General features: G+C 52.3%; 1 protein-coding gene across 6 annotated transcripts in view; it reads left to right on the top strand.

Annotated features, from left to right (window-relative positions):
• The window catches only part of Iqca1 (IQ motif containing with AAA domain 1), a 129,337-nt gene extending 112,382 nt beyond the window's left edge, over positions 1 to 16,955 (top strand). For 4 of the 6 annotated variants that reach the window (XM_047545769.1, XM_047545767.1, XM_047545768.1 and 1 more), the window contains 3 exons: positions 4,851 to 5,028; positions 10,570 to 10,808; positions 16,416 to 16,955. In XM_047545769.1, the coding sequence (XP_047401725.1) occupies positions 4,851 to 5,028; positions 10,570 to 10,808; positions 16,416 to 16,535 (537 nt within the window). In that variant the 3' untranslated portion in view covers positions 16,536 to 16,955. Of the gene's footprint in view, positions 1 to 60; positions 747 to 1,725; positions 2,082 to 4,850; positions 5,029 to 10,569; positions 10,809 to 16,415 lie in introns of those variants that run through there. The other 2 variants (XM_047545770.1, XM_047545771.1) reach the window with 2 other exon arrangements.
• The last annotated feature ends 228 nt before the right edge of the window (positions 16,956 to 17,183 follow it).

Genomic DNA, 17,183 nt, shown 5'->3' with positions numbered 1-17,183 from the left:
AAAGAATGAAAGCTCAATCTTTTCTTCTCCAAATGAGCCCTGATTGCCCTGTCGTTTCAGAAACTCTTAGGAGGGCTCATTCATTATCTGATCTGGGAACCTAGCAGTCAGCGCCCTCTGCTGGCCACGTTGCTGACTGAGGAAGAAGGGAAGGTCCACACATGGGAAAAGTTGATGACAGAGATGACTGTGAACCAGATCACAAATCTAAAGAGCAGTGCCGGGCCGTGCTTCCTCCAAGGGGCACACCCCTGAAGTCATCGGGAGTTTGGCTCACTAATGGGAAGGGACAGGACTACTCACTACCCCACAAAACTTCAGCCTGGGTGGAACTTGAAAGATGTGGGCCCCCAGGCCTGCTCATCTTAGCTCTCTGTGTGTCCTTCAGCAAATAACTTAACCTCTCTGAGCCTCCGCTTCATCAACTATCAAATTAAAGGGTTCCATCCAGAACGGCCCCTGAGGTAGTTCATGAAGCCTCTCTCGGATCCTCTCCCACGACCCCCTGGAGCTCTTGGTTGCCCGTGGGGAATCACAGCCACGGACTCACCTGCAGCCTGGGCCCATGGAGAGTCAGAGGAATATGAAGAATTCATTAACGAGACAGCCAAGGGGCACCGGGGAGGGCTGGTGGGGAGAAAGACGTGGGTCAGTGGACCCAACACTTCAGAGAATCAGCAAAAGGGGCAGAGGCGCTGGGGAGGGAGCAGATGGGATTGATGCAGACAGACCCCTGTCTCCAGCTCCCTGCTGGTCAGCTCTGCACAGCCGGCTGGGCTCGCTCCTGTGGGAGGTGAGGGCCTTGGAGAGGCCCAGTGCCTTTCCTCTGCTCACTCGCACTGGAGGATGCAGGGACTGTCAGCAGAACTGGCTGCCTCAAGGACCAGGAATCCTGCCCTGGGGCAAGTCCCAGAACCACCTGGGGGATGCGAGCAGAGAGCGTCCTGCCTGGGCCAGCCGAGGTTAGACGGCGGCAGAGGCAAGTGTGCCCCACAGCGGCCCGCCCAGCCCTGCCCCCAGCAAAAGGGGACGTGGGCCCAGCTCCCCTCGGGACGTGGGTCTCAGTCAGCCCCACACCCCAGGGGTGGCCTCTCCACCTTGGAGACTGAGTCTTACCCCAGCAACTTAGCCACCAGGGCCCTGGACAGTCAGCGCCTTGGCCACGTATTCTGAAGGTAAGGACCAAAAGCCAGGCCAGCAGCCATATCAGCAGGCGAGAGGAACCCAGTGCATCCTAACCAGCTCCTCGCTGCTCTCTAAGTCACCCGGGGAGCCAGCACCCTCTGTCCACCTGCCCCACCACTGTCTTGTAGACTACCCTCATTCCCAACTGAGGCCCAGAGAAGCATGTCCATCTGCCAAGAAAACCGGGGCTGCCGAGTCCCACTGGCCACCGCCCCAAGACAGAGCAAGGACCACCTGGCCCCGCTGGCTACTGCTGGATCCGAGGGATTCCAAGAAGCCTCTTGAAGAACAGCCTCATCTGCAGTGACTGAACCTGCCCTCCAAGGTCTCTGCCTCAGAGCCAAGGCCCCTCCTAGGGCCAAGCAGCAAGCAGAGGAGAAGGCCCAGCCAGCCAGGGTAACTCTGAGCACAGGACCTGCCACCAGAAGGCCAGTCCTGGCTTGCAGGGACGGGAGGCCCCAATGTCCAGGACTGCTTCAGGCAGGAAGTGGAGGAGCCTGTGGCAGGAGGGACGTTGACTGAGCGTCTCTTCTTCCCCAGGCACAGTGCACATCAGGTCGACCCCCAGATCCCTGGGAGAATGAGCACATCATCCTCTGTTTAGCAGAAGAGGTTGCCCAGCTAGTTATGGGCAGCGTTGGATTCAGAAGCAGTGCTGTCTGCATGCAGCGGCCACGCCTGCCCCCCACCTGGACGCCACCCACAGGCTGGAAGATTCTGAGAGCAACCAGCTACCCCCAGCCTGGCCCCCAGCTCCTCGCCAACCTCAGGCCCACTCTCCTCGCCTCCTGAGAGCTGCGCGGGGGCCTCCTGTCTTGGAACCAGAGGTGCACGGCCCTGGACCCTCCATCCTCCTGCCCCTCCCTGTTCCCCACACGGTCCCCTGCCACCGAGAAGCTCTGACACCTCTGGAATTTCAGCAGCGTCCGAGCCCAGCCCTGGGTGACCCCCACTGCACCGGCACACGCCTGCACCTGCCCCTCCCCATCCCCTGGGGGAGCGCCACCTCTCCTCCAGGCAGCTGCCATGGTGGTTTTGTGGCGCTAGAGGCAGGAAAGCAGATTGGACTTGCTGTGCAGATGCTTGGCCACCACTGTGAAACTGCCCACATAATACAGTTGTGAGGCTGGCCGGCCCCACAGCGGACGGCGGGGTGGAGGTTGCCAGGCGATCTTGGGGACGGACGGTTCCAGTGTGATGGATGAGCGTGCGGGTCTCCTGCAGAATGGACAGCTCTGAGCTGGAACAGCAGCGGCTGAGTGCCGGTGGGGGCTGCTGACTGAGCACGCCTCCTGCTCCCATGCCCTGCACCTCACCAACAGCCAGGGTGTTGCGCTGGACACGGCCCAGGATCAACATTTGTCATCCGGCTCGGCTAATTAATTTCAGGTGGCCCTGCCATTTCAAGACAAGCAAGTAGCATCATCTGCCTCAGAGAAGGCAGAGAGCGCAGTGCCATCGTCATGGCAACCAGGCTGCTGGGGATGGGCTCAGACCAGGCAGGTGTCTCTGCCCCCATAGAGCCTGTCCCCAGCCTCAGGCCCTGACCAGTCCGTCGTCCACTCACCTCTGGCAGCTCAACGTGCGTCCCAGTCACTCCCTCCAGGTGTGCTCCACAGCAAGCTGCTTACAGGACCAGCCGCCATCGCCACCGGATCCCTTCCCAGCCCACCACCACCCGCCACTGCCCTCCCCACTCCGAGAAATGATTCTCAGGAAGTCCTCGACACAAAAGAAGCACGAGACTTCTCTGAAAACACGTTGCTGAGAAGTTTTAAAGAAGGTATAAATAAGTGGAAAGACATTCACATTGGTGGGTTGTTAAGATGTCAGTATCTGCAGGTTGATGCCATCCCACAAAGATTCTGGCTGGTTTATTTTCAGAAACTGAGAAACTGATCCTAAAATGCATGTGGAGATTCAAAGGACCCGGCCAAAACAAGCTCCAGAAGGAAAGCCGTCCGAGGAGGGCTGGCCCCTGACTTCTTTCCTCAGTTCACCGCAACTTGGGGACCCCCGAACACTTTGGTTCCGGCATGGGAGAGGTGTGCGGATGGGTGGAATGGAAGTGCGTCAAGAAGGGGGGCTCACCCTTGCAGCCGACTGATTTTTGCAGAGGTGCTGAGACTGCTCAGTGCAGGAATGGTCTTTCCACAAAGGCTACTGCATAAGTGAACGGCCACCCCCCGAAGAGTGACGTCGGACTCCCGCCCTGGCTGTCTACAAAACTCAGCTCGCCGTGTGTCCACTGTTTCAAGTAAGAGCTAGGACTAAAGACTCTTAGAAGATGACGTAGGCATGCACCTTTGTGACCTCAGGTTCGGCAATGGCTTCCTGGATGTGATACCAAACACACAAGCCCCAGAAGAAATTCTAAACTGTGTCTCATCAGATCTGAAATGGCTCTGCTGCAGAGGGTGCCATGGAGGAGGTCAAAAGCCAGTGGGCCCAACACTGGAGCTAGGACCCCTGCCGTGGAGGCGGAGCCAGTGCAGACTGACAGCCCGTTCGGGGATGCGCCCACCTGTCCCTGACCCACAGTTAGAGGCGAAGCCTGTGTTTGCATTGGCAGGTGCTGCAGGGCAGGAGGGGAGGAGTGGGGGCTGGGGGTTTGCCCAGGAAGCGTGAGTTATTAGGGGTCACAAAGACAAAGGGCTGGGGAAGAATCAGTTGCTCAATTAACACTGATTGAGCACCATCTGTATGTGAGAGACCATTGGTCCAGCCTCTTTGCTGACCTCCTGCCTGAATCCCTGTTTCTGCATCTCTTCCCTTCCTGTCTCTCTACTGCAGAGGACCCATGAAGGGCCCCGAGACAGGCAGCGGATCCATAGGACTCTTCCAAAGTCCAGAGCTAGATCAAACAGAGTAAGAGAGTGACAGAAGACTCACAGAGAAGGCCGCACACCAGGTGCGAGAGGGCTTGCCTCCAGGACAGGAGGACCCTTACGGCTCCTTCACAGGAAGGCAGTTGACCCAATTTGTCGAGTGGGCTGAGGATCTAGGTGCACATTTCTCCAGAAAAGACATTCGGATGACAATGTGCTCTTGAAAAGGTGCAGAGTGTCGTTAGCCATTGGCCAGACGGGAGCCCGGGGATCTCACAGAGGTTCTGTCCTCACTCTGCCAGTCAGCTTCACTTAAAGCCGGCGTTGCCCATGGCAACCTGGCCAGAGCAGCCCTGCTCTGGGGTGCAGAGCGAGCACCCGAGCCCAAGCTGCGCTCCTCCTGCATTGATTGGGGCCAGGAGACCCTGGATGAGACAGGAGCACACTGTTGCAGGCAGGCAGGTTTCAGAACCTGTGTCCCCATCAGTAAGGGAACCTTGAATCCACCCTCCGAACAGCTCACAGGGCGCGGGCACGGGGCAGACCCACGAGTCCCAAGGTGCTCGCATTCAGTCGCTGCCTCCTTCCTTCCCTCCCACCTTCCAAACCTGAATGCCAGAGAGAGGAAGGAACTGCCAACAATCACAACTCACCCAGACCAGGGAGTGCCTTCCCGGGCGGGTCCAGGGACAGTCTCAGGAGTTGTGCTGGCCAGAGCCTTGAAATCACCTTGACAGGCACAAGCCCCGCGCTTCCTATTTCTAGGAGGATGTCCTTTGCAGTTTTAGTTATTTTTTCTACAGGTGGGGTACTTTTCCTCCCCTCTCTCACTCCCAGAATGAACCTAAACGCCTGAAAAAGCAGCTTCCCAAACTCCTGAAGCTCCTGAAGCCAGATGACAGGATCCTGATCGTGGGGACCACACAGCGTCCCTTCGATGCCGAAATTCAGTCTTTCTGCAGAGCCTACCAAAAAATCATTCTGGTTCCCAGACCGGACTACGCCTCCAGATACGGCAAGTATCCCGAGCCCCTTCCCCGCGCCATCCCGGTGGGCGATCCGGTCGGCTCGCAGGGAGGCCACCTCGGGACTGTGAGCCCCACGGAGCCCCAGAGGCAACTCAGCGCAAGTGCAAAGAGCCAGACCAGGCCTCGGGGCCCTGCTCAGAATCCTGGCTCTGACCCGAGTAGCCGTTGAGCTCGGCAGGGCAGCTGGCCGCCAGAGCCTCCGTGCTCCTGTGTGCAGCGGCGCACTGCCCGTGTCTCAGACTCACCTCTTGGCCCTTGCGTAGACTGCCGGCAGAACACCGGCCCACTTCGGCCCCCAGGAGGCCTTGGTGGCAATGGTGGAGACACAGGAGGGAGGGACGACGGGTTGGTCAGTGGCAAGGGGGCGCGGGCAGTGGCTAGCGGTCCTTTCTGCCCCTACTGCTTCATAACCACCTGCCCTCGAGCCTAAAGCAGCAAACCTGGACCGGGGTGGACGGGGCTCCTGGGGCTTTCCCCCTCGGGTTCCCACTGGAGCAGATGTCAGCGAGGACCAGGCTGGACGTCTGAAGCAGTTCCCCCGTGTGCCTGGAGTGGGCGCTGGTCATCCGGGAGCCAAGCTGGGAAGGAGCAGCTCCCGAGCACGCGTTGCAAGCGCTCCAGGCAGTAGTGGAAGGATTCTTGTGACCCTCAGAAGTCACACCATGACCATCAGCACACTTGGGGGGTCAGGAAGTCACAGGGCCACCAGATTTAAGGACAGTGGAAAACAGAGTGTTAAGGCTGTAGGTGTCACTGACATGGGCAGAGGTGGGCAGCACCGTGGAGGAGTGGCCGGGAATGGTATGGAGATGAAGGCAGTGTGTCGGTGTTGGGAACGGAGGCCATGGGCAGGCACGTGCCGCCGAGGGAGCCCATGGCCACCCTGGCCAGGTGGTAGAAGTGACAGCGGCAGCGGGGGTGATGCTGGGGAGGTTGGAGCGGGGGCAGTCCAGTGGCGGTGGTGGTAGAGGGGGTGACGGCAGCGGTGACAGCGGTGGCAGTGGGGTGACACTGGGAAGCTGGCGGGGCTGGGAGTGGAGCAATGCAGACGATTAGGTGAGGACCCGGCTTTTACTAACCCTTGCCAGTCACAGTAGCTCCACCAGAAGGGGACGCGTGTGTCCTGATCTGCTTGCTCTTGAGTTTCTCAAGAACCCCTTGAGCCGCCTGTAGTCCCAGTGGCTCTGGAGGCTGAGGCAGGAGGATCTCAAGTTCAAAGCCAGCCTCAGCAAAAGTGAGGCACTAAGCAACTCCGTGAGACCCTGTCTCTAAATAAAATACAAAATAGGGCTGGGGATGTGGCTTAGTGGCCAAGTGCCCGAGTTCAATCCCCGGTACCAAAAAAATACAAAAAAAGAACACCCCTTGAAAATAAAGTGGGAGTCATCAGGAATGTAGAAGGGAGACCATCAGTGCAGAGCAAAAGGGTGGGGGAGGGACTGGAGCGAGCCTGAGCAAGCCCGCTGTGCGCACATGAGCCCACTCCGATGAGACCCCCCTCTGCACCCCAGTATGCACCACTGACCAGACCACAGGCAGAGGCCCGGGCGCCCCACAGGCGAGGCACGCCAGCTGTTGGCCACTCCGTGTGCAGCATGACCTTATTTCTCTCTAGATGAGGCTTCATCAGTCAGCGTCATCCAGAGTACTGGACGACTCTGGGTCCCATCATCTCTCCAGCCACCCGGTGGCTTCTCCACCTTATAGGGCCACACAGGCCTCCACTGGATCCCTTGCATCCAGCCAGTATCAGAAGGAAAGAGGGGACACAGTTCAGAGGATGTCACAGGAGGCCCTCAGGACTCGACCCAGCACCAACTGCACCACCTTGGCCAGGATGAGTCCCCGGCCCACCTACTCCAGGCCTCACCTGGCCACCGCAGGCCATGGGCTGTGCTCCTGCCTCAGTCAGAGCTCCTGCTCCCCTGCCCCTGCTCTGTTTTTGTTTCTAGTGTATGTATTTTAAGCTATTCTGATGAAATACAGTAGGATATTATTCATTCGAAGGAACCAGAACATTCCTCTTGACTGCACTGAATGGTTTCTGTTGTCTGACAAAACTACAGGCCCTGTGAAGATGGAGTTATTGATGTAGAGCACAGGCGACTGTCCTTATGATGAACCATCGGGTGACCCTAAGGACACAGATGGCATTACAGATTCCCACCTGAACCTCCGTGTGGCATCCTCGCGGGAGGAGGGGGCAGCCCTTCCCAGAGGCGGGTGATGGACCTGCAGAGTCTCTTCCTGGGCTCAGAGCTCTGTCCACCAGGCCACCGCCTGTCACATATGTCTTCCTGGTGGGCAGTTTGTTCAAGCTGCCATTTTTGCCAACGTCGTGAGCACCGTCCAGCATCTCCTCCGTAGCCGCAGTGGTGGGGACATTTGTCTTATAGAAGGCCAGTCCCTGCCATAGCAGAGATCAGAGTGTCTCTTCCAGCCCATCAAGCATGGACTGCAGGTCATAACTGGGCCATCGCTGGGCCATCTGTCTGCCAGCAGCAGAGCTCTGGAGGCGCGTGGAAACGCTCGTCAAATCCCTGCAGGCTGTTGTCGGCAAGTGACAGTGCCAGGTCCCAGCCAGCCCGAGGCTCCAGTCCTTAAGGTTCACACATGGGATCCAGCTCCACCTCCTTCCCCCAGATCAAGCTGTCTCTGCACAGAAAACCCACCTCCCGGGTTGATTAATGCCTCATCAGGTCCCCAGAAATCCTCTGGCCTGCCCCTCCACGTTCCTAATGCTTGCCTCCCGTGCCTCCTCCCTGGGGCCTGTCTGGCTAATCGCCCAATTCATCACGGGCCCCACCGGGCCCGGCATCTGATGGGATGAGTCCAGCCTACGTCTTCAGGGTTTTCCAGGATTCGAGGCGTCAGAGGGCCAGGGGCTCACCCAAGTCTCATCACTCACTTTTCCCGCTTTCTTGAGATCTTATGTTAAGTGAACTTTGAGATACTCTGACAGGTTGGGCACCAGACAGCATGGAATCAATTGGAATCAAAAGCAGATGGAGAGAAGCCAAGAAGAAGAAGAGAAAGGGACTGTAGATTGGTCTGAAGAACCGAGAGGCCCCGCTGCCTTCAGCAGTGCCCAGCCCTCCGGGTCTGGCCGCACACTCGCTGTGGGTCCCACCTGCACTCCCACACAGACTGCTAGTCCTGGCTCCAGCTCTCTGTGCTGGGGCTCCTGTGTCAGCCACGCCTTCCACACCGAGACTCACTCCACACCAGGCCCCAGAGCCGCTGCTGTCAAGAGCCTGGGCAAGGTGGCCTTGTAAAGTCATCGACACAGTTCTTTAAGAGGCTGACAATCAAGTCTGTCCACCACGAGAAGGAGGTCCACCCTGCCCCTTGCCCTTTCTCAGGTCATGAGATAGCTAGGGACCCATGGCCAGCTGTCACTGCACCTCCACTCCAGCAGCCCTGATCTCTGGAGAGTCATCAGTGACCACGCACGCTGCCCCAGACGCTGGGTCCCGTCGCTAGTGACCTTCACGTGCGCAGATTGCTTGTGTTGGACGGTGGCATGATTTGGGCAGGAACTTCCAGGGCTGTGACTATTGCCAGTCACAGCAGGGAACAGAGTTGGGCCTCTGCTGTGGGGTCACCTAGTCCCCCCTGCTTGTCCCTTGATGGTTCCACTTCAAGGCACAGGCAGGAATTCCATCACTGCACAGCAGGACTAAAACCACCCTGACTGCCACCTCAGGTACCAACTTCTTTAGTGGCTTCACCTGCACCTGTCATAAAGCATGTGCGCTCCAGAGTCACCTCTCAGACTTGCTGGTGCCTTTGCAGAGACTGGACAGAAGACACACCAGCTGCAGGTCACGGTGTCGTCCAGTTGCTGTTGGCGTTTGCCGTTGTTCCCACGGGTTGTACTTCTGGTTCTACTCTCTGGCGATCATCCTGAGACAGGGATCACCCTCCCCTGCTCAACCTCTTCACACAAGTGTGCTCTGAAGCATTCTGCAGCTCGTTTGGAGCTGCTGTTTATGACTGATGTTTCCATGAGGCTGGGAAGCACTAGCAAGAGGCACGATGACCAGTAGCGACTGCAGCAGCAGCGGCCACACAGCCGAGAACAGGCCCTGGCACGCGGCCGGCGCCCTTCAGGTGCCCGCACACTGCTGCCCTGCGTCCCCGAGGTGCTGGGAGCAGCCCTTCCCCTCCTCTCCTGCAGATGGGACTCATTCCAGCTCAAGCTCAAATGGACTCTAGGAAGTAGCGGTGCAGTCGGGGGCTTGACTGAAAGCACCCGTGGGGGGCCCCCAGGAGCCCCGTGGGCCTCACTGCAGGCTCCAAACCCCGATGCCTGACCCACCACAGCTTGGGGAAACAGGCAGGCCCCTGGGGACACTGGTCCTTACCAGCAAATCAGCTCCCCCACAGAGCCAAGGACCCCACCCAAGAGGACAGTGGAGGTCAATTGCTGGGTAACTCAACTCCCAAAGCAGTGCTCTCTGAAGTGACTCAGGCACGTTGCAAACCGTCTCAATTCTTTACGGTAGAAAGTGCCCCTTTTCCTGTCGTCAGCCATCTCGGCTCAGTGGATTTGGACTTGGCAGCCACTGAACGAACGCAGAACTAACCCCTTGACCACACCTGACGATGCTAGGTTGTACAGTAACGGTCACTTTTTAAAAAGAATGCTTCCCACATTCCTCAAAGAAGGTGAGAATGCTCTAGAAACGTGTGACCAGGTTGTCCTGACCCTGAGTCAGACAGCCTGAGTGCCTTCTGTCCTTGTCTGGAGACGGCCAGTCGGTCCCTTCCGTGTGCTCTCTCAACAGAATGGACTTCGTTCTCCAAATGTAATATTCATTTAAATGTTGCACGAGAGTTCGTTCAATCTCCAAAGTAAGCATCAAAACATTTCACAATTCATTTGCACAACCTCCTGTGCTCTGGGGGACATCTCTGCCTTACCCCAGGTCCCATCCAGCAGGCACTGTCAATCAACCAACCTATATTTATGGCTATTGGTCAGAGAGAATAGGGTCAAACTGCTCCCCCTAATCCAATAATCCACCTAATCCAATGTATAATATTATACAGAGTCTTGCAGTAGCTAGTGAAGATGACAGTGTGAATTCGAATCCAGTTGTGCAAATAATATAAGAAATGAACTTAATAACTAAAAAAAAAAAAAAAAAGATACTAAACTACTTATCCAAATGCTTTGGAAAATATCATAATCTGATGAACTGAGATGCCACATACACCCCATGTGAATTTCCAGTTCTGAAAGCTCTTCGGCATCTGTGCAGATGTTGCATTAAAACTATTCTGGTTTAATTTTTTCTTGTCTATTTGCAAGGGACATGATCTATAGACCTCAGGGTCCCGTGAGGGAAGAGTGCCCAGAGGAAGGTGTTCAGTTGTCTGCTCATTTGAATGACTCGTAAATGGGGGTTGAGTCCTGGTGTGTCCTTTCTGGTGAGCTGAGGTTTGGGGTGAGTGGGGCTAGCACTGCTTCTCCGTGGTAACTCTGGTTCTCTGTGTCTTTCCCACCATCTTGGATGCAACAGTTTTGTGGAAACAAATCATTCAGCGCAACGGCGGAGTCCTGACCAAAGCCTTGAACATCAGCTGCTTAGCCAAGGTCACCGATGGCTTCACCCAAGGACACATAGTCAAAGTGGTTAAAGGTGTGCTCACAGACCGCAGAATCCGGCAGCAGTATCATAAGCCTCTCACCCCAGTGGAGTTCATCCCGCTGATAGCCGGCATGAACCCCGTGTACAAAGAGGAAGAAGAGTGCTTTAAGGTAAGCGCAGCACCTCAGGCCTAGGCCGGGGCAAGCACTGCTTACGTGACCTCCTCTCTCCCGTGTGCCTGGTTTCGTGAACTTGAACTCTGCCACATATAGTGAAATTTGGAAATGTGACATTTTTGGATCACAGAATCCTTTGAGCCTTAGTAATAAAGCATATGTTTCCAAATTTTAGGAAAAACATGCTCTGTGATCATATAAATTAACAGTCAAATTGCAGAATTGAATAGCAGCTTCAAAACCACTAGATTCTCTCTCTCTCCCCACCTCTCTCTCTCTCACACATATACACGCCCTTATCTTGTTTTTCCCCTTTTACTTCATATTATGGAATAAGTTTTGCATGGGGAAAACTGTCCCTAAATAGCATGTTTCAAGCTAAAGTCGTTTGACTATAGACTTGCCATGGTATACTTCAGTTTTCAGTTTTCAGTGTACTCGAAATAGGAAATCACAAGGAAACTCAGCAAAATTTAGTACTCAAACTTCTGAGCACAATCTGACATGTTCAGAGAATTCTTTAGGTCTGGAGGAAAGTTTGAGACTCTGTTCCAACTCCTCTTTGACAGGAGGACACAAAGTTCTGAGAGTCTTGTGCCTTGTCCTTCATGAAGAGGGTCCAAGGCACAAACAAGGTGGCCTTGTCTCTGACACCTGGGCCACTCCTCCAATGCTGCTAGCTGCCCCCTACCTCAAAATGAACACAGTTGTGTCCCCTCTCTGCATCTGAGGTAGTTTCCTTAGCCAACTGGGAAGACAAAAGAGGAAAATTAAATCCATGCAATCGAAGGTCAGCACAGTATTGGCCACACCGTCACCAAAGAGAGAAATGAAATCCTCATCCAAGCCTCTCATCCCTGGGAGCTCGCTTCTGATGAGGACAGGCTCAGCCTCCTCCACAATGCATCACTCTTCCATCGAGTCTAAGACGACTTCCTTTCTGGCTTGCCCCAGTGCTGAAGTGGAAGGGAGAAGCAACCACAGTAATGATGCCCTGGCACGTGGTCAGGCACGGGGTTGGTGAGCTTCCCTGGTAAGGTCCAGATACGGAATACTTCTGCCACGCAGCTCCTGTTGCAGCCGTTCAACGCTGCACCACAGAGCAAAAGCACCCTTTCACAGAATGTAAGTGCATGGGCCTGGCGGGGTGCCAATAACACTTTATTTGCAAGAAGAGACAACAAACCCAATTTTGCCAGCCCCACTCTAGCAAAACTAAAAAAGAGATTTTTAACTCCATTGGAGTGTTTGCCAAGTACCTGAATTGATACTCTGTTATTTAACTGCTTAAATTGGCATTGTTTAATTGAACTGTTTAAATCTTGTTCATATTAATCACGAATACTCACCCTCTCCTAATGATACATTCTTTTCTGAACTCTTACACTTCTCTCTCCTTTCTAAAATACGGATTTTTCCTTATTTTGGGGAGTTGGCTTGAGGGTGTTGAAGCCCAAAGCTGGTTTTCTGTGACAGGTGTTTGAGGCTGACCATGCTGTTCAAGAACAGGAAGCGTTACATCGTACCACCTGGGATAAGTGCGTGTGCTACTCACGCCCATTTTTGGTGGATTCAGTCACTATTCATTTTTTTAAAGGAGCCAAATCATTTTCCCACCGTGACTCGGTATCCCCCACCAACACCCCCTTCCACTGTGGCACCAGGCATAGTGCCTTCCCTGAGTCAGTGCTCAGTACATTTGTTAGTGACATGTTTGTTGAGCAGAAGGACAGGTGGAATGACACCTGTGCAGTCCTGGATAACGTGTGGCTGCCACTCTGGCTGCCCACGGTTGTTCACCCTGAGAAGTTTACTTAATCGTGCTTCTGAGAATGTGTGACACTGAGATCTTGCAGCTTCTCCAGTCACATTTGACCCGGATCCATGAACATGATGAGGAAAATATTCAGTGGCAATGCTGATAGAATCACAGTAAAGTTATCCATTACATCCTGACTGCTGCTTGTTAGCCGGGCACTGTTTTGCAAGTGAGGAGCCAGAGCCATGGGAAGGTGTGGTAGGCAGAATAATGGCCCTTGAGGACAGCTGCATCCTAACCCCTGAGCCTGCAAATGTGCTGCTTGACATGGCAAAGGGGAAGTCGGTTTGCCATTCAGCTGACCTCAAGATAAACAGATTGCAATAATTATCCCAGGGAATCCATTGTAAGTGTGAAAGTGGAAGAAGAACTCAGAAGAGACCTAGAGAGACTCCCAGTAGCCCAGCGTTGCTCTCTGCAGATGGAGGAGGGATCACAGAACAGATGGTCTCTGGAAGCTGCAGAAAGCAAGCGATCAGAGTCTCACCGAGGAAGGGACACAGCTCCGCAGGCACCTCACTTGTAGCCCTGTGAGAGCCATTTCAGACCTCCAACCTAAATGTGTTGTTTTAAGCCACTAATTTTGAATTATTTGCTACAGTGTCTACAAAAAGAAAAACGCAAGAGGCAAAGTAACTTGTTATGAGTCACACAGCACAAGGGTGGCAAAGCTAAAATTAATACCGTCCTCCAAAACCAATTTTAGTAACTGTATTCTATCCTGTTTGTCTATGAATTAAGAGCTCCTCACTCTACGTGCTTGGCCACCTTACCTTATAATAAGGCTAAAAGAAGGAGGAGGGAATCCCCAGGTCCTAGAAACAAGGATAAATCTCAAAGACAAGAACAACCATGTGAGCTAATGCACTGGTGACCCAGGGGAGCCCGAGATACAAATGCAATGGTCCTTAGCCCAGCTCATGGGAAAGCAGGAAGACCCAACAGTGGGCCACTTAAGAGGCAGCATGATGGACTTGTGGCCTTGTCAGGGCTCTACAAGAGGAACAGAGGTATTCCAAACAAAGTCAAACTGCTTGTACCTTGCACATCAGGTTCCAAATTTATACAATCTCCATGGAGCCAGAATCCCATGTTGAAATATAACACATGTTAAAAAATGATATATCATTAAAAACCCCAAAGTCACATCAGAAGCAAATATAAAAACTATTCTATATGGAAATTTATCCAAGTTAAGGAACATTTTATTTATTTAGGAAATATTTCCCTTGTTGAAAATAATCTTATAATTTTAAAAATTTTGGAAATTTTTTTTAAAAACAAGGATGTAGCACACTGTGAGGAAAGTTAGCATATACAAATAACAGAATCAGCACTACCAAGAACCCAAGATAATAGAACGTTCTGAAAGAGAGTATATGTCAAGTACTTTTAAATTATTAAAGACCAGAAATATTATGGGGGAAGAGGACAGAAAAACTTGAAAAAGAACTGAATAGAAGTCTGATAGTGAACAAATATAAAAGCTCAATGAATGGGTTATATAACACAGCTAAAGAGAAAATACAGGAACTAGAAAGGAGAACAAAAGAAATTTGTAGATGTTCAGAGACGGGGTTCACTGAGGGTGAGGACAAACGACGCCTACCTTGCCTACCTTACCCAGGGCACTTACTCAGGAGTTGGAGATCGAGCTCTGAAGGCACAGATCTAATTTTATTTAGGGTTGCACAGGACATATATAGGCACATTATCCAATCGGTTAACACACTTGTTAAAGTATAACAGAGTCAGCCTATAGGTGAACTATATGCCTTTAGTTCTATATATAGAGAGGGTCGAGGTAGTGCCAAAAACCAAGCGTGCCTAAGCAATTCTGCCCAGCAACAGGTCTGAGACAAAGGATGGGGGAATGGCAAGCCCCAGCACACAGCACGAGGCAAGGCAGCGTGGGCGAGCTCACATCACAGCTTGCTGGGATGCTTGACAGAACAAGGCCTCCCCTCAGCTCAAACTCAGCCTCAACAGTTACAAAGATCTTCATTCCATGGCGAGTCTTTACCATGACCTCAGTTTCTCTGTCCAGACTGTTTGCCTTACTGAGACCGTGGTGTCACTGACGGCTGTCAGATAAGCCTGAGGAATGTTCCCTACAGAAATTTGCCTGGGATGCAGCATAGAGGAAAAAAGACGATGAACATAGCGAGACTGAGAGTCACAGGAGACGGTGATGTGAGGATGCCTGTTGCTCTTTTGATTCCCCAGCAGCACCAAGGAGAGCAGACTTCAAAATATCAATACAAGAACCGGTTCTGTGCTGGGCATAGAAGGAATCGCAGAATTGCCAGGGAGGCAGGAGCAAGGGAGAGACAGAGACCAGAACAAGCCTCTGCTCAGTGATCCTGAAGATCGAGATTTTAAATATCTTAGGGAATCCAAAGAGAAAGCTTATAAAGGAAAGGTACAGTTGCTAATATTAAATGGCAAAAACGAGAGCAGTGGGAACCCTAGAATAGATATGGCCAAAGAGCAGATTAGTGGACTGGAAGGTGGTCCTGGGGAGTTCCCCCACAAGACAGCACAGGAAAACGAAAAGATGAAAACCCAGAAAAGCAAATCGACAGAGACATGTTGAAAGACATCAACATTCAGCAAATATCAGTTCTAGGAGAAAGGAATGCAAGAAATATCAGAAGAATAATTTAAAGAAATGCATGCTGAGAATTTCCCTTAATTAAAAACATGAGTTTTCTGATTAAAAATAAACTCCAAGTAGTAATAAAGAAAAATCCATGCCAATATCCATGATTGAGAATCTAAGAACAAGATAACAAACCACTTAAAAGCTACAAGATTACCTACACAGAAACAGCAGTTGGGCAATCAGCAGACATCTCTTTGACAGTAATAAATGCCAAAAAAAAAAAAAAAATCAGTGAAATTACACCTACAAAGTGATGAGACTAGTCAGCTACTTTACATTGTACCCAGCTAAACTAGCACCCCAGAGACAGGAAAAAACAAAGTCAACTTAAGACAAATATCAGAGATCAGTCCCTGCTCAGAGCACTTCAGGGAACAATTTGGCAATAACAAAGGTGTTTGTCTCCTTTAACCCAGAAATCCAGTTCCGATGCATAAGCCCTACAGAAGTTCTCTCACAGGTATACAAAGGGGTGTGTACGAATTGTGAACTAAAAATCCAAAAAAAGAAAAAATGGCCTTCATGGTCACTAAAAGGAGAGTTGATAAATAACAAGTGGTACAATCATTCATGAAATGATATTATTGTAATATTTATAAACCAACATGTTTCTCAGGTTTCAAATGAAATGCTATCAGAGGCCAGTTGCGATCACCAAGTGCTTTGTTGGTATCTTGACTCCATTATTTCTGCAACATTTTCCACAGAGTCCCATTCAGAGCATGTGAATAGCCCCTACACTCACATACGGCCAGCAGACGGCTCCTACAGGTCACTCAGGAACCAGGGTCCATTCCCATTACCAAGAAACCCGCATCTTAGGACACCGTAACGTTCCAGGAAAACGTGTGCCTTAGTTGGAACGTGTTGTTGGCTACATTCAGCCGGTACTTCTCTGATACTGCACATTCCTCAGGTAGAAGCTTCAGATCAGGCAGAGGTGCAGACTAGAAAGCCCAGTGAGAGAAGTTTGTGTTCAAATCCACTAAGTGCCAAAAGTGAATGGCTACCTGCTGCGACATCCTAGCCCGCTCGACTTTGGATTTACGCATGTTTGGTGGATTCATGTCATTCTGATCTTTTCCTAAGTATTTCTTTTACTTTGATTTCATTTCAGAACTGGTATGCCAAAACCCCTCTGGGTAGAAAGCGAGTCTTGTCATTGACAGTCGGGGGCAAAGAAAAGGAGATGGAGAAAGGGAAAAAGAAAGGAAAAAGGGGGAGAAAGAAAAAGTAATGCCTTTCTGAAGAGCCGTCCTTGAGACTCTTGGGGACAGTGACAGCCCCAGGTCTCCCAGAAGAAGACTCGCCACTGTCCACTGAAGAAGCCCCAAGGAGCAGCACCTTGGAAATGTGGGCACACGGATGCCCCTGCCGGGCCTCGCTGGGTGCTGCTGAACCCTCGGTTGGCGGGGCACACGACACCATGCTCGTGAGTGTCTCCTGATCTGCGTGAGGCTGGTCCCTAGACAGACTTCACTCTGCACACTCTGTTCCAGTTGGACGTTGATCAGTACTAGCATCGAGTTCAGAGTTCGGTAGAGAAGATCCTCAGGGGACAGGCAGTAAAGCCGTGAGGGTATTTGTGGGCTGGCTGTTTACCAACCCACGTACACTGCACATTGTCTTTCACTTGTTTCAATAAATCAATTCTTTGCTCGGGTCATGTGTTCTGTCATGGAATGCAGCTGTTTCCTTGCCCAGCATCCGTGCTTTGCTTGCTGGCACTAAACGCCACCCTAGCAAATGTCTCCACCTCCTAATCTGTAGATGAGCCAGGGAAGAGCGAGGTCTCACCTCCAGGCTGGGCCGGCCGGGGTTCTGTGGAAGCCTCAGTCACTAGTAGGCCAACTCAGGAGGGAGACCACACTGCAGAAAGAGAATA

This window comes from Sciurus carolinensis, chromosome 3, assembly GCF_902686445.1.
Source record: "Sciurus carolinensis chromosome 3, mSciCar1.2, whole genome shotgun sequence".
NCBI lineage: Eukaryota > Metazoa > Chordata > Mammalia > Rodentia > Sciuridae > Sciurus > Sciurus carolinensis.
This window is presented reverse-complemented; position numbering and strand designations above follow the sequence as displayed.